Raw genomic sequence first — 18,070 nt, 5'->3', positions numbered from 1 at the left:
CTGACCTAGAGGAACATAGTAACAGATGGACATCACTTCCTTCTCTTTCACTGACCTAGAGGAACATAGTAACAGATGGACATCACTTCCTTCTCTTTCACTGACCTAGAGGAACATAATAACAGATGGACATCACTTCCTTCTCTTTCACTGACCTAGAGGAACATAGTAACATATGGACATCACTTCCTTCTCTTTCACTGACCTAGAGGAACATAGTAACAGATGGACATCACTTCCTTCTCTTTCACTGACCTAGAGGAACATAGTAACAGATGGAGAGGAGAGGAGCAACAAATATTATACAATTGTAGTCAGGAACATCATCTCTCTCTCCTCTCACACAGTCTCTCTCTTCCTTCCCCTATTACTTTTTCTCAAACACAGTGTACTCATACTCTCTTTCTAATCAGGGGTTTCCATAATAAATACACGACTCCCATTCCACACGTTCTCTCCCTCTCTCTCTCTCTCTCTCTCTCTCTCTCTCTCTCTCTCTCTCTCTCTCTCTCTCTCTCTCAATTCAATTCAATTCAATTGAAGGGCTTTATTGGCATGGGAAACATGTGTTAACATTGCCAAAGCAAGTGAGGTAGACAACATACAAAGTGAATATATAAAGTGAAAAATTAACAGTAAACATTACACATACAGAAGTTTCAAAACAGTAAAGACATTACAAATGTCATATTATATATATATATACAGTGTTTTAACAATGTACAAATGGTTAAAGGACACAAGATAAAATAAATAAGCATAAATATGGGTTGTATTTACAATGGTGTTTGTTCTTCACTGGTTGCCCTTTTCTCGTGGCAACAGGTCACAAATCTTGCTGCTGTGATGGCACACTGTGGAATTTCACCCAGTAGATATGGGAGTTTTTCAAAATTGGATTTGTTTTCGAATTCTTTGTGGATCTGTGTAATCTGAGGGAAATATGTCTCTCTAATATGGTCATACATTGGGCAGGAGGTTAGAAAGTGCAGCTCAGTTTCCACCTCATTTTGTGGGCAGTGAGCACATAGCCTGTCGTCTCTTGAGAAACATGTCTGCCTACGGCGGCCTTTCTCAATAGCAAGTCTATGCTCACTGAGTCTGTACATAGTCAAAGCTTTCCTTAATTTTGGGTCAGTCACAGTGGTCAGGTATTCTGCCGCTGTGTACTCTCTGTGTAGGGCCAAATAGCATTCTAGTTTGCTCTGTTTTTTTGTTAATTCTTTCCAATGTGTTAAGTAATTATCTTTTTGTTTTCTCATGATTTGGTTGGGTCTAATTGTGCTGTTGTCCTGGGGCTCTGTAGGGTGTGTATGTGTTTGTGAACAGAGCCCCAGGACCAGCTTGCTTAGGGGACTCTTCTCCAGGTTCATCTCTCTGTAGGTGATGGCTTTGTTATGGAAGGTTTGTGAATCGCTTCCTTTTAGGTGGTTGTAGAATTTAACGGCTCTTTTCTGGATTTTGATAATTAGTGGGTATCGGCCTAATTCTGCTCTGCATGCATTATTTGGTGTTCTACGTTGTACACGGAGGATATTTTTGCAGAATTCTACGTGCAGAGTCTCAATTTGGTGTTTGTCCCATTTTGTGAAGTCTTGGTTGGTGAGCGGACCCCAGACCTCACAACCATAAAGGGCAATGGGCTCTATGACTGATTCAATTATTTTTAGCCAAATCCTAATTGGTATGTTGAAATGTATGTTTCTTTTGATGGCATAGAATGCCCTTCTTGCCTTGTCTCTCAGATCGTTAACAGCATTGTGGAAGTTACCTGTGGCGCTGATGTTTAGGCCAAGGTATGTATAGTTTTTTGTGTGCTCTAGGGCAACAGTGTCTAGATGGAATTTGTATTTGTGGTCCTGGTGACTGGACCTTTTTTGGAACACCATTATTTTGGTCTTACTGAGGTTTACTGTCAGGGCGACAGAATCTGTGCATAAGATCTAGGTGCTGCGGTAGGCCCTCCTTGGTTATTTGATAGAAGCACCAGATCATCAGCAAACAGCAGACATTTGACTTCGGATTCTAGCAGGGGGAGGCCGGGTGCTGCAGACTTTTCTAGTGCCCGCGCCAATTCGTTGATATATATGTTGAAGAGGGTGGGGCTTAAGCTGCATCCCTGTCTAACCCCACAACCCTGTGTGAAGAAATGTGTGTGTTTTTGCCAATTTTAAACGCACACTTGTTGTTTGTGTACATGGATTTTATAATGTCGTATGTTTTACCCCCAACACCACTTTCCATCAGTTTGTATAGCAGACCCTCATGCCAGATTGAGTCAAAGGCTTTTTTGAAATCAACAAAGCATGAGAAGACTGCCTTTGTTTTGGTTTGTTTGGTTGTCAATTAGGGTATGCAGGGTGAATACATGGTCTGTTGTACTGTAATTTGGTAAAAAGCCAATTTGACATTTGCTCAGTACATTGTTTTCATTGAGGAAATGTACGAGTCTGCTGTTGATAATAATGCAGAGGATTTTCCCAAGGTTACTGTTGACACATATTCCACGGTAGTTATTGGGGTCAAATTTGTCTCCACTTTTGTGGATTGGGGTGATCAGTCCTTGGTTCCAAATATTGGGGAAGATGCCAGAGCTAAGTATGATGTTAAAGAGTTTTAGTATAGCCAATTGGAATTTGTTGTCTGTATATTTGATCATTTCATTGAGGATACCATCAACACCACAGGCCTTTTTGGGTTGGAGGGTTTTTATTTTGTCCTGTAACTCATTCAATGTAATTGGAGAATCCAGTGGGTTCTGGTAGTCTTTAATAGTTGATTCTAAGATCTGTATTTGATCATGTATATGTTTTTGCTCTTTATTCTTTGTAATAGAGCCAAAAAGTTTGGAGAAGTGGCTTACCCATACATCTCTGACATGCTCTATGGATTCTCTCTCTCTCTCTCTCTCTCTCTCTCTCTCTCTCTCTCTCTCTCTCTCTCTCTCTCTCTCTCTCTCTCTCTCTCTCTCTCTCTCTCTCTCTCTCTCTCTCTCTCTCTCTCTCTCTCTCTCTCTCTCTCTCTCTCTCTCTCTCTCTCTCTCTCTCTCTCTCTCTCTCTCTCTCTCTCTCTCTCTCTCTCTCTCTCTCTCTCTCTCTCTCTCTCTCTCTCTCCTCTCTCTCTCTCTCTCTCTCTCTCTCTCTCTCTCTCTCTCTCTCTCTCTCTCTCTCTCTCTCTCTCTCTCTCTCTCTCTCTCTCTCTCTCTCTCTCTCTCTCTCTCTCTCTCTCTCTCTCTCTCTCTCTCTCTCTCTCTCTCTCTCTCTCTCTCTCTCTCTCTCTCTTAGTTACGAAACTTGTTAACCGGCTATGTAAACAAATATCCGACTCATGATATGAGCTCCACTGTGCAGGCATCTACTACCCTAACATGCCAGCTAACGTGTCAACTAATAGGAAAATGAGGTAATGTATATCCGCAGCTAGCGAACATGAAAAACCATAACCTCAGTCGAGCAGTGAATTTCAAGCACAAAGACAAGGGAGGTTCGCAAAGAAGGGCACTTATGAAATTGAAAATCCCTATGAGCATGTTGAAGTTATTAATTACACTTTGGATGGTGTATCAACACACCCAGTTACTACAAAGATACAGGGGTCCTTCCTAACTCATTTGCTGGAGATGAAGGAATCCGCACAGGGATTTCACCATGAGGCAAATGGGAATTTTAAAATAGTCACAGAGTTTAACGGCTGTGATAGGAGATAACTGAGGATGGATCAACAACATTGTATTACTCCACAACACTAACATAACTGATAGAGTGAAAAGAAGGAAGCTTGTACAGCATAAAAATATTCCAAAACATGCATTATGTTTGCAATAAGGTACTACAGCAATACTGCAAAGAAATGAACCTTTAATCCTATGTTTGGGGCATGTCCAACACAACACATCACTGGTAATATTTTCAAGCATGGTGGTGGCTCATTTTATGGGTGTGTTTGTCATAGGCAAGGACTAGGGAGGTTTTTTGGGGATAAAAATAAATGGAATAGAGCTAAGCACAGGCAAATTCCTTGAGGAACACTTGATTCAGTCTGCTTTCCACCAGACACTGGGAGAGGAATTCACCTTTCAGTTTGACAATCGCCTATAACACAAAGCCAAATCTATACTGGAGTTGCTTACCAAGAAGACAATGAATGTTCCTGAGTGTCCGAGTTACAGTTTTGATATAAATCTTCTTGAAAATCTATGGCAAGATCTGAAAATGGTCGTCTAGCAATGGTCAACAAACTATTTGACAGAGCTTGAAGAATTTTGAAAAGAATAACAGGCAACGCTGCACAATCCAGGTGTGGAAAGCTCTTAGAGACTTATCCAGAAAGACACACAGCTGTAGTCATTGCCAAAGGTGATTTGAATATGTATTGACTCAAGGGGTTGAATACTTTTTTCATTAGATTGTTGTTGTTGTTGACAATTTCAAATTAAATCGATTTGAATTTCACTTTGTAAATGAAGAACATGTGGACAAAGTCAAGGGCTATGAATACTTTCTGAAAGCACTGTACGTATTCAACATATAACATTACAAGTGGGGAAAAGTGAGTCAGACTTACGTAGTCGTCGTATGAGTCGTGTGTGATGGGTAACAGTGGGGGTCTGTACCGGTGTTGCCAGGTGTTCCCCTGGCCCTGGGAGAAGGTACTCCTCTCGTTAATGTGGCTTGTGGCAGGACACTCCGCTTACCCACTGTTCCCCTGGGTACAGCTGCCCCCCTGACTGGTGGAGGGGGTGGGGCCACACCACCCCGTGCCCTGTTTAAAAAACAAAACATTGATGAGATCACAGCATGATATAACTTAGTCTGGCCATCTCGAACATTGATATTGTCCCTTGTGAGTTAAGGACATTTATATCATAGCATACTCTGAGTACTGTATGTTGAACAACATAGATCAAAAAATCACTATCACTACCATCACTATGGTATTGATCGCATCTCGAAAATATTATCCAATGTGGAAATGAAATGCTGCTTTCTTGATTTCAAACAACTATGTGCAAAAGTGGAATGGTAGCTGGTTTCAACACTTGTTTCTAATGTGGGCAGATATTATACAGACTGGTGGTGGTCACAAGCTGAAGGGTTGTCACGTGGAGGAGAAGCATAACATTTTCTGCTTGGACAGATACAGTCATATTGATGTTTGAAGCAGACAGTCATCATATCACTTTTCTCCCTGACAAGCCATTCATTCGGACACTGCCCTGTTATTCCAAGGACCTGGGAAACCGGTTCTACCTGCATTTGTAGAGGATCCTCATGTCCATCTGTCTCACATACCGAATCAGCCCTGGTAGCAGGTTGGCATTTATTGGGATTACTCATGTACTGGAGGCAGCCCTGGTAGCAGGTTCGCATTTATTGGAATGGCTCATCTACTGGAGGCAGCCCTGGTAGCAGGTTGGCATTTATTTGGATGACTCATGTACTGGAGGCAGCCCTGGTAGCAGGTTGGCATTTATTGGGATGACTCATGTACTGGAGGCAGCCCTGGTAGCAGGTTGGCATTTATTGGGATGACTCATGTACTGGAGGCAGCCCTGGTAGCAGGTTGGCATTTATTTTGATGACTCGTGTACTGGAGGCAGCCCTGGTAGCAGGTTGGCATTTATTGGGATGACTCATGTACTGGAGGCAGCTCTGCAGTGCAGTCACAACCACAAAGTTATACAATCAGATTTTAAACCTAACCCTAACCTTAACCCTAGCATTAGCCACACTGGTAACCCTAATGCCTAACCCCAACCTTAAATTAAGACCAAAAAGCACATTTTTGTTTTGATAATTTTTTTAAAACGATTTAGCCAATTTTGACTTTGCAGTTGGCCCATCTGGCGGAAATTGCTCAGTTCTGCCTCCAGAACGTCAACCTGCTGTCACGCCTTGGTCTTAGTGTTTTGTGTTTTCGTTATATATTTGGTCAGGCCAGGGTGTGACAGGGGTTTACGTGTTGTATTTCGTATTGGGGTTTGTTGTATTTGGGATCGCGGCTGATTAGGGGTGTGTCTAGTTAGGTTTGGGCTGCCTGAGGCGGTTCTCGATCAGTCAGGTGTTTCTTGTTGTCTCTGATTGGGAACCGTATTTAGGTAGCCTGAGTTTCACTTTGTGTTTCGTGGGTGATTGTTCCTGTCTCTGTGTAGTGTTCACCAGATAGGCTGTAATAAGTTTCACGTTCCGTTTGTTGTTTTTGTATTTATTCGTTATTTCATGTACCGTCACTTTTTTCATTAAAGACATGAGTAACCACCACGCTGCATTTTGGTCCGACTCTCTTTCTACAAACGAAGAACGCCGTTACAGAATCACCCACCACATACGGACCGAGCAGCGTGGTTACAGGCAGCGACCGCAGGAGAAGCGAAAGGAGGAATGGAAAGGGGAAGACGTATTGGATGGCATGGAGTATACGACGTGGGAGGAAATCGACAGGTGGGCGGCCGACCCAGAGAGAGTGCAGGAGCCCGCATGGGATTCGCTGGAGCAGTGCGAAGAGGGCTATAGGCGAATGGAGTTGGAGAAAAGAAAGACACGGCGGCGCAGTGCGAAACCCGAAAGTCACCCCCAAAAATGTATTGGGGGGGGGCTCAGGGAGAGAGTGGCAGAGTCAGGAGTCATACCTGAGCCAACTCTCCCTGTTAATCATGAGGAGCAGCGATATAAGGACTTCTGGTCTTGGGAGATGATATTAGACGGAAGAGGACCCTGGGCTCAGCCTGGTGAATATCGCCGCCCCAAGGAGGAAGCAGAGGCAGCAGGAGATAGGAGCCGGCGATACGAGGGAACACGGTTGGCAAGGAAGCCCGAGAAACAACCCCAAAAAATTATTGGGGGGGGGGCTTACAGGGAGAATGGCTATGCCAGGTAGGAGACCTGCGCAAACTCCCTGTGCTTTCCGGTGGGCTAGAGAGACCGGGCAGACACCGTGTTATGCTATGGAGCGCACGGTGTCTCCAGTGCGGGTGCATAGCCCGGTACGGTTCATACCAGCCCTTCGTATTTGCCGGGCTAGAGTGGGCATCGAGCCAGGTAAGCTTGGGCAGGCTCGGTGCTCAAGAGCTCCAGTGCGCCTGCATGGTCCGGTCTATCCAGAGCCACCTCCACACACCAGTCCTCCGGTAGCAGCTCCCCGCACCAGGCTTCCTGTGCGTGTCCTCGCTCCAGTATCACCAGTGCCCGCACCACGCATCAGGCCTACAGTGCGCCTCGCCTCTCCTGCTCTGTCGGAGTCTCCCGCCTGTTCAGCACAGCCAGAGCCTTCCTTCCCTCCTGCGCTGTCGGAGTCTCCCGCCTGTTCAGTGCAGCCAGCGTTTTCCTCCTCTCCTGCGCTGTCGGAGTCTCCTGTCTGTTCAGCGCAGCCAGCGTTTTCCTCCTCTCCTGCGCTGTCGGAGTCTCCCGCCTGTTCAGCGCTATCAGAGCCTTCTCTCTCTACAGCGCTGCCGGAGCCTCCTGCCTGTTTGAAGCAGCCTGAGCTGCCAGTCTGCAGGGTGCTGTCAGTCTGCATGAAGCAGCCAGAGCTGCCAGTCTGCAAGGAGCTGCCAGTCTGCAAGGAGCTGCCAGTCTGCAAGGAGCTGTCAGTCTGCAAGGAGCTGTCAGTCTGCAAGGAGCTGCCAGTCTGCAAGGAGCTGTCAGTCTGCATGAAGCAGCCAGAGCTGCCAGTCTGCAAGGAGCTGCCAGTCTGCAAGGAGCTGCCAGTCTGCAAGGAGCTGCCAGTCTGCAAGGAGCTGCCAGTCTGCAAGGAGCTGTCAGTCTGCAAGGAGCTGCCACTCTGCAAGGAGCTGCCAGTCTGCAAGGAGCTGCCAGTCTGCAAGGAGCTGCCAGTCTGCAAGGAGCTGCCAGTCTGCAGGGAGTTGTCAGCCTGCAAGGAGCTGCCAGTCTGCAAGGAGCTGCCAGTCTGCAAGGAGCTGTCAGTCTGCAAGGAGCTGTCAGCCTGCATGGAGCAGTCAGAGCTGTCAGTCTGCAAAGAGCTGCCAGTCTGCAAGGAGCTGCCAGTCTGCAAGGAGCTGCCAGTCTGCAAGGAGCTGCCAGTCTGCAGGGAGTTGTCAGCCTGCAAGGAGCTGCCAGTCTGCAAGGAGCTGCCAGTCTGCAAGGAGCTGTCAGTCTGCAAGGAGCTGTCAGCCTGCATGGAGCAGTCAGAGCTGTCAGTCTGCAAAGAGCTGCCAGTCTGCAAGGAGCTGTCAGCCTGCATGGAGCAGTCAGAGCTGTCAGTCTGCATAGAGCAGCTAGATCCGCCAGTCAACCAGAATCTTCCAGATCTGCTAGTCAACCAGAATCTTCCAGATCTGCTAGTCAACTTGAATCTTCCAGATCCGCCAGCCAGCCAGGATCTACCGGAGCCTACTACCTACCTGAGCTTCATCTCAGTACTAGGCTTCCTCTCAATACTGGGCTTCCTCTCAGTACTGGGCTTCCGTGGTGTTTCTTGTTGTCTCTGATTGGGAACCGTATTTAGGTAGCCTGAGTTTCACTTTGTATTTCGTGGGTGATTGTTCCTGTCTCTGTGTAGTGTTCACCAGATAGGCTGTAATAAGTTTCACGTTCCGTTTGTTGTTTTTGTATTTATTCGTTATTTCATGTACCGTCACTTTTTTCATTAAAGACACGAGTAACCACCACGCTGCATTTCGGTCCGACTCTCTTTCTACAAACGAAGAACGCCGTTACACCTGCGTCTTGGCAGGGAAATGACCCTCTGACTCCCTGTGCTTATCCCAGCAAGGGAGGCTATAATGTTTAGGGTTCACAAATAGCTATTTGACTGTGCACACAACTCGCAAATGGGCCCTGGTGTGTCTGAGCTGAAATTAGGGTGTTGGGAGACAGATGCTGAGGTGCTTTCTTCTTTACTGCCTAGAAGGGCCAGAGGAGCACCACAGGGAGTTCAGGGTGGACTTAAGGTCATAAAGCTGTCTACATCTGGAGAATATCCAGACATTTTAACACTATCAAGACGGAGGAGGCAGAAGATACAATCTTCTGGCACTGCAGATCCTTCACTAAAGCTAGCAGTCCTTTATGATCGGAAAATACAAAGACTCCAAAGAGAATCACAGCCACATTACCGATGCATATTTCTCATGGAGATTTAGAGTAATGGCTTATCGAGGAGGCATAAGGAGTGAATCAGGGGAGGGACATGGTGGTGATTCTAAATGGGCAGAATCAGAATCATATGAGAAGAGGGGCTGTGTTTAAGCTTCATTACCAGCTGAGGTAGAATAGTGCAAGTCATCACTGTACACTCAAAATCCTTGAGCGACTGTCACACTGAAGACATGGTCGGGGTAGATGTATAAAATATGAATTATGAGGTATGTCATGTCTGAGATTTAAAAAAAAAGATTACATTAATTATGAAAACGTTACATCATGAATAATTAACTATATGTGCTTGAAACAAATGACGAATCATTCATCAAACGGGGTATGAGTATTAAACGCAATGAAGCCAAGATATGATCGCAGTTAGAGTTCACACGGATACGAAACAAAACCACACACATGCACATGCACACACACACACACACACACAAGCCCAATCAATGACCATTAATGAGTTGGGATGGAGACCAACAAACCAGTGGATCATAATCAACATGGCTCATCTTGGCAAATGGTAGAAATCTACATACGTACCGTGTGTTTGTGGTGGAAGCCAGTCGTAAGCCCCGCCCACGTACAGTCCTCCCTCTGCTGGTGTCTTCTGATCCTCCATTCAAGTAGGAGAGCTCCCTCAGCTGCTCCTGTCTGATCTCATCATTGTAGTCCTGTGGGAACAGAATACAACAGGCCTCACATTAAATAAACCAGGACATTTGTCTTAGGACCGCAACAGATGCTCGCAACTGCGGCAAAGCTCTCCAAAAATAAAGAATTATCCTGATATGCACAGGAAATTCATGATTTAGTTTAACACGGAATATTAATTTAGAGGATGTTCGAGTCAGAGTAGTGTAGAGGAACAAGTCTCAGTATGCTGACAGTTGTTAGAACATAGACGAGGGGAGAAGCAAGGATATATAGTCAGTCTCAAAAGATAACGCCAGACTGTCCTCCATAACACATCCATACAGAAAAATAGAGTGGAAATTTAGTAACACTTTCAATGAGGCATAAACATATAGCTAATGCCTTATAAGTTAATGTATCTACCCCACTAGTCATTCAAGGTCCATGGCCTTGGTTAGCTACATCATGTCCGGCTTCTGTTCTTCCTCCCTCAAGTGGGCCACTGATCTATATTTATATATAATAATAATTATTGTTGTTATTATCATATAAAAGGGCTTAATGGGTAAAAACAACTTTATTAGGCACTCAGCATCTGGGTTTTCAAAACTCTGCGGGGTTTTCACCTCCCCAGTATTTTCAGAGAGTCACGTAAGGAACCAGGGAAAAAAACTTACAGTTGCACTAAGACAGGGTTGGGAGGCCATATTGAAAGCGGCAATAACATTGTCCTCGTGTAAATATCGCATTGCTGTGTCTTGATTCGTATGTTCGTATGTGTGTATGTTTTTCCCAGCCAATCATTGAACATGACAAGGATCTGAATCACAGGCCAGATAACAGACTGGATCAAAGATATTTTATTATCTTGTCAACGTGCTTAGATGGGCCTCATTTCCTCCAACCACTTATCCTCATCTTGTTTGCAAAGAAAGCTTGGCTAAAACAAATTTGAGAGGTGGCATTGAGCACAGAATTTAACCTCTACTTGGCTTAATCTGCTGATTGATGTGGATGACACACATTTGATCTATTTAACTTACAATATCATGCATAAACAAATGTATTTTATACCACAAACATATAGCTTTTATGCTCATCATATGGCATGAGATAATTAAGGTACATTATTTTCATATCTACTGTAACTTCAAGAAAGGGTACAAAAAGGCATTGCTCACAAGCACCCCAGTTGATTCATAATATATACTGTATATATATATAAAGCACACTTAACCAGCATGGCTACCACAGCGTTCTGCAGCGATACGCCATCACATCTAGTTTGCGCTTAATGGGACTATCATTTGTTTTTCAACAGGACAATAACCCAACACACCTCCAGGCTGTGTAAGGGCTATTTTACCAAGAAGGAGAGTGATGGAGTACTGCATCAGATGCCCTGGCCTCCACAATCCCCCGACCTCAACCCAATTGAGGTGGTTTGGGATGAGTTGGACTGCAGAGTGAAGGAAAAGCAGGCAACAAGTGCTCAGCATACTTGGGAACTCCTTCAAGACTGTTGGAAAAGCATTCCAGGTGAAGCTGGTTGAGTGAATGCCAAGAGTGTGTAAAGCTGTCATCAAGGCAAAGGGTGGCTACTTTGAAGAATCTCAATTATAAAATATATTTGGATTTGTTTAATACTTATTTGGTTACTACGTGATTCCATATGTGTTATTTCATAGTTTTGATGTCTTCACTATTATTCTACAATGTAGAAAATAGTCAAAATAAAGAAAAACCTTTGAATGAGTAGGTGTATCTAAAACTTTGGACAGGTACTGTATAACAGTGCCTACGAGAAAGTATTCAGAGCCCTTGACTTTTTCCACATTTTGTTACATTACAGGCATGTTTTAAAATAGATTTTTTAAAAGCCTTAGCAAACTACACACAATACCACATAATGACAAAGTGAAAACAGACTTAATTTTTTTTGCAAATGTCTTACAAATAAAAAACAGAAATACATTATTTACTTAATTAAGTATTCAGTCCCTTTTGCTATGAGACTCAAAATTGAGCTCAGATGCATCCTGTTTCCATTGATCATCCTTGAGATGTTTTTACAACTTGGAGTCCACCTGTAGTCAATTCAATTGATATGACATGATTTGGAAAGGCACACAGCTGTCTATGTAAGGTCCCACAGTTGACAGTACATGTCCGAGCAAAAACCATCCAATCAAAGTTCATTTGTCATGTGCGCCGAGTACAACAGGTGTACCTTACAGGGAAATGCTTACTTTACAGGCTCTAACCAATAGTGCAAAAAAGGTATTAGGTGAACGATAGGTAAGTAAAGAAATAAAAACAACAGTAAAAAGACAGTGAAAAATAACAGCAGTGAGGCTGTATACAGTAGCGAGGCTATAAAAGTAGCGTACAGACACAGGTTAGTCGGTCTGATTGAGGTAGTATGTACATGTAGATATGAATCTACATGTAGATACGACCATGCCTTGAGGTCGACGGAATTGTCCGTAGAGCTCAGAGACAGGATTGTGTCGAGGCACAGATCTGGGGAAGGGTACCAAAACATGGAAGAAGTTTGGAACCACCAAGACTCTTCATAGAGCTGTCCGCCGGCAAAAACTGAGCAATCGGGGGAGAATGACCTTGGTCAGGGAGGTGAACAAGAACCCAATGGTCACTGACAGAGCTCTGGAGTTCCTCTGTGGACATGGGAGAACATTCCAGAAGGACAACCATCTCTGCAGCACTCCACCAATCAGTACTTCATGGTAGAGTGGCCAGACGGAAGCCACTTCTCATCAAAAGGCACATGAAAGCCTGCTTGGAGTTTGCCAAAAGCCTGGCACTATCCCTACGATGAAGCATGGTGGTAGCAGCATCATGCTGTGGGGATGTTTTTCAGCGGCAGGGACTGGGAGACTAGTCAGGATTGAGGGAAAGATGAATGGAGCAAAGTACAGAGAGATTATTGATGAAAACCTGCTCCAGAGCGCTCAGGACCTCAGACTGGAGTGAAGGTTCACCTTGCAACAGAACAATGACCCTAAGCACACAGCCAAGACAATGCAGGTGTGGCTTTGGGACAGTCTCTGAATTGCCTTGAGTGGCCCAGCCAGAGCCCGGACTTGAACCCGATCTAACATCTCTGGAGAGACCTGAAAATATTTGTGCAGCAACGCTCCCCATCCAACCTGACAGAGCTTGAGAGGATCTGCAGAGAAGAATGGGAGAAACTCTCCAAATACAGGTGTGCCAAGCTTGTAGCGTTACACCCAAGAAGACTCAATGCTATAAACAAAGTACTGAGTAAAGGGTCTGAATACTTATGTAAATTTGATATTTCAGTTTATTCTACAATGTAGAAAATAGTCAAAATAAATGAGCAAACATTTCTAAAAAACCTGTTTTTGCATTGTCATTATGGGGTATTGTGTGTAGATTGATGAGGGGGGAAAAATGACAAAATATGGGTCTGAACACTTTTCAAAGGCACTGTATATAATTACATACATATATTCCAGGTTTGTATCAGTTGAGGCATAAATGTAGCATAACAGATGCCATAGACAGACTTGAATGATTACCACTTAAAGCAACTGGGACAAGACAGGTTTTCTGTAGGGGCTCTGTCTCCTTCTCCCTAAAGACCCATCTACCCTGGATGTAGGCTAATTTAAAAGCAGATCTTGAGTGATGTATGATGTATTTATTCATTCTGATGGTATGGAAAAAAAGCCCTGTGGTGGTGGTGGTGGTATGGAAAGGAGCCCTGTGGTGGTGGTGGTATGGAAAGGAGCCCTGTGGTGGTGGTATGGAAAGGAGTCCTGTGGTGGTGGTATGGTATTCTATTTAGTCGGTGGGTGTACAACAGAGCACACAGCAGAGAGACTGCACAGAATTCAGATCACTTATGGACACTGAAAAGGAAACGCTAACATCGTCCCACAGACCAAGTTTGCGATGTCAATGAGATTTACTCATTCATGTCTTTCCTTTTAAACAGTGATACATTGCATGTAAAATGTTTGCATTACCTGATTGACAGTGACTTGTGTACAAACAGACGTAATCGAAATGGCGGTATTCTAGCGAGTGAATGAAGTAAATTCAAAGTCTGATTTGCTCTGCAAAACAGCAAGCAATGTCTTGAATAGCTTCAAGTTAAATAATTGTATTGCATTTGCACCAGTTTGCCCATAGCCAACGCTTGATGGGGTTAAATTGGTTCAGGAAATAAATATATTTGGCGATGAATAGATGTAATGGCTAGCCTGATGGGATCACTATAGAGGCTGTTGGATGGTCAGGCTAATTAGCCTCCGAATGAAAACTGGTGGCAAAATGCGTTCAACTGAACCAGGAGGCGACAACTTGGAGAAAACACTGTGATTAAGCTCCGGTTGTAAGAATATTTCCAGAGAAGATCATGAAACACTGGCAGAAAAAAAGAGGCTCAATTCCCCACTATAATATGACAACCAAAATACCTGATAAACAATATCATTTAAAAACATTCAGAAGATTTTTCATCCATGTTTCACTTTTAGATAATAGTGGGGGTAATATTCCCGTATAAACGAAGGGGAATCAGACATTGCAGTGAAATACAGTATTTCAGCATTCTTACATTGGGGGTTGGTGGGTTGTGGTGTACTGCACCCTGTTAACCAGCGAGAGCGTCCCTACTGCCAGTCGCCTCCCTAACAACTCTTCTGTGGTCCATACTGTTGATGACTGAGACAGTGCAGATACGCCTGCTATGCTGAACAGAAATATAAACGCAACATGTAAAGTGTTGGTCCAATGTTTCATGAGTTGAAATTAAAGATCCCAGAAATGTTCCATACACACAAAAAGCTGATTTCTTTCATTTTGTGCACAAATGTGTTTAAATCCCTGTTTGTGAGCATTTCTCCTTTGCCAAGATAATCCATCCACCTGACAGGTGTGGCATATCAAGAAGCTGATTAAACAGCATGATCTTGGCCTCCCGGGTGGCGCAGTGGTTAAGGGCGCTGTACTGCAGCGCCAGCTGTGCCATCAGAGTCCCTGGGTTCGCGCTCTGTCGTAACCGGCCGCGACCGAGAGGTCCGTGGGGCGACGGACAATTGGCCTAGCGTCGCCCGGGTTAGGGAGGGCTTGGTCGGTAGGGGTGTCCTTGTCTCATCGCACACCAGCGACTCCTGTGGCGGGCTGGGCGCAGTGTGTGCTAACCAAGGTGGCCAGGTGCACGGTGTTTCCTCCGGCGCATTGGTGCGGCTGGCTTCCGGGTTGGATGCACGCTGTGTTAAGAAGCTTGGTTGGGTTGTGTATCGGAGGACGCATGACTTTCAACCTTTGTCTCTCCCGAGCCCGTACGGGAGTTGTAGCGATGAGACAAGATAGTAGCTTCTACAACAATTGGATGCCACGAAATTGGGGAGAAAAAGGGGTAAAAAATAAATAAATAAAAAACAGCATGATCTTTACACAGGTGCACCTTGTGTTGGTGACAATTAAAGGACACTAAAATGTGCAGTCTTGTCACAACACAATGCCACAGATGTCTGAAGTTTTGAGGGAGCGTGCAATTGGCATGCTGACTGCAGGAATGTCCACCAGAGCTGTTGCCAGAGAATTGAATGTCCATTTATCTACCTTAAGCCTCCTCCAATGTCGTTTAGATAATTTGGCACTACGTCCAGGACCTCCACACCGGCTTATTCAGTTGTGGGATTGTCTGAGACCAGCCACCCGGAGAGCTGATTGAACCGAGGAGTATTTCCATCTGTAATAAAGCCTGTTTGTGGGGGGGGGGGAATCATTCTGATTGGCTGGGCCAGGCTCCCGGAGAGCTGATTGAACCGAGGAGTTTTTCCATCTGTAATAAAGCCTGTTTGTGGGGGGGGGGGGAATCATTCTGATTGGCTGGGCCAGGCTCCCAGTGGGTGGGTTTATGCCCTCCCAAGCCCACCCATGGCTGCGCCCCTAGATTAGGGCCTAATGCAGTTATTTGAATTGACTGATTTCCTTATATGTACTGTGTATATGTAACTCAGTCAAATTGAAATGGTTGCGTTTATATTTTTGTTCAGTGTATTTTAATGCTATACATTGTGCTGCATGAATCACTACTCTCCTGGTACTAGGGGGCAGTATGTGAATCACTACTCTCCTGGTACTAGGGGGCAGTATGTGAATCACTACTCTCCTGGTACTAGGGGGCAGTATGTGAATCACTACTCTCCTGGTACTAGGGGGCAGTATGTGAATCACTACTCTCCTGGTACTAGGGGGCAGTATGTGAATCACTACTCTCCTGGTACTAGGAGGCAGTATGTGAATCACTACTCTCCTGGTACTAGGGGGCAGTATGTGAATCACTACTCTCCTGGTACTAGGGGGCAGTATGTGAATCACTACTCTCCTGGTACCAGGGGGAAGTATGTGAATCACTACTCTCCTGGTACCAGGGGGAAGTATGTGGTCCAAGTCCCAACTCCTCACACACAGTGAATGGTCTTTTCACAGATGTCGCATGCCCCTATTGGGGAAAACCCTCTGGATCAGACGACACATTGTCTGACTACCATGACATTTTGTTTTGGAAGAAGTCCATTGATTCTAACCTGCCAGATGAATACAGAGAATAACAGGATGGGTGGGCATGCCAAGGAAAATGCCAATCGTTGGATTGGCTACTTTGGTCCTCCTCCATACATAATTTGAACAAAAAAATCCTCCTCCTCCAACCAGGTTGCATTTAGGTGAGTTAATCATCAGGCTCTGGAACCTTGTATGACTGCAAGTCTTTATGTAGGAGATAAAAGACTGGGAAAAAATACATCCCCCAAATATATTTTCATTCTAACCTAGCCAAAGCTGTAATATTTCAGGGGCAATGTTCCCTCTATTTTCTTTTCGGCACTGAGCAAATTTCAATTCTGCTGAGAGCAAACTTGAACATCGTGAAAACTCTGTGCAACTTCCAGGGCGCACGTTTACTGTTAACACTGAGGCTGTATCCACTTTAAGTTACAGTTTTAGGCCCTGTGGCTATTTGATCATAATGTAGGCCTACCAGAGTGGCCTACCATCAAAAACAATGGAGAAAATGAATCCCATAACATTTTAACATGGGAATAGCTGTACTATCATTCAGCCTACAGTAGCAGCCAATGTGGGGTGTTCAATGTAAGACTTCTGAAAAAGGCATGCAGGGCTTGACATTAACCTGTTTATCCATGAGGTGACTGAAAATGTTGTTGTGTTGTTTGATGCAAGAAACAACTTTACAAGATAAAATGTATAATTATTCCCTTACCATTATTACAGAGAATCAGACAAATTATGCTACCCTCTGCCTATACTTAGCTTATCAAGCCTGTCTCAAAATACAACACTGCCCCTTTAAGACAAAAAAGGTTTTCACCTGAGTCACTTTTCAAAGATGTCTAGAAATGCACGTTTGCGGTCTAAGGCATTGTATGGCAGTACTTGAGGCTTCACTACAGGATTCGATTCCAGGCTGTGTCACAACCGGCCGTGACCGTGAGTCCCATAGGGCGTTGCACAATTGGCCCAGCGTTGTCCGGGTTAGGGGAGGGTTTGACCTGAGGGGCTTTACTTGGCTCATTGTGCTCTAGCGACTCCTTGTGGCAGGCCAGGCACCTGCAGGCTGACCGCGGTTGTCAGTTGAACAGTGTTTCCTACATGCAGCTTCCGGATTAAGCGGACGGGTGTTAAAGTGCTCGTTTTGGCGGGTCATGTTTCAGAGCTCGACCTTCGCCTCGCCTGAGCCCCTTGGGGAGTTGCAGCAATGAGACAAGATTGAAATTGGATCGCAATTGGATATCAGTTCAAAGTGAATGGCACAGATCCAGGCTACATATAGGCCTACTGCAACTCTGATTGATTATGGCGTATGGGCCTGAGTCGTGCCTGCCAACGCAATAGAATCCTACTCTGATGCGTTTTGCCTATAGCAAAATCTGTGCATGGTTTTGCATACTAAGCATTGCATAGTTCGTTTTGTTTCGCTATGTTGCACTGAAGGTGGCTAATGTTGCATTGATTTGATCACAAATCCCACTGTAAAGGGTACCATTGATAGTATTAACTAACGGGGAAAACTCTAGAAAGTTGAATGAAGTTCAATCTCGTGCTTCTCTGCCCAGGCTGATATTAATTCTGCATTGCAGCTTAGAGGGAACATTGTTCAGGGGTAGACACAAGTGTCCTTCTACTTGCAATTCTAGTCGGGTGGCCATTATGAACATAATGGAGATTTGAAATATAGTCTTGACTGAGCTGGGGGGGTACTTTGACCTGATCAGTGCAGCTGCCGAAGCTGAAACATATCCAGCTAAGCATAT

The 18,070-nt window shown here is 44.7% G+C and overlaps 1 protein-coding gene across 1 annotated transcript in view; it reads right to left on the bottom strand.

Moving 5' to 3' along the window:
* Positions 1-18,070, bottom strand: part of LOC109870511 (KH domain-containing, RNA-binding, signal transduction-associated protein 2) — a 124,380-nt gene that overhangs the window by 17,881 nt on the left and 88,429 nt on the right. The window contains 3 exon segments of the mRNA XM_020461035.2: positions 4,564-4,613; positions 4,616-4,761; positions 9,645-9,775. Coding sequence (XP_020316624.2) covers positions 4,564-4,613; positions 4,616-4,761; positions 9,645-9,775 — 327 coding nt within the window.

The sequence above is a fragment of the Oncorhynchus kisutch genome, linkage group LG25 (assembly GCF_002021735.2).
Source record: "Oncorhynchus kisutch isolate 150728-3 linkage group LG25, Okis_V2, whole genome shotgun sequence".
In the NCBI taxonomy this organism is placed as follows: domain Eukaryota; kingdom Metazoa; phylum Chordata; class Actinopteri; order Salmoniformes; family Salmonidae; genus Oncorhynchus; species Oncorhynchus kisutch.
This window is presented reverse-complemented; position numbering and strand designations above follow the sequence as displayed.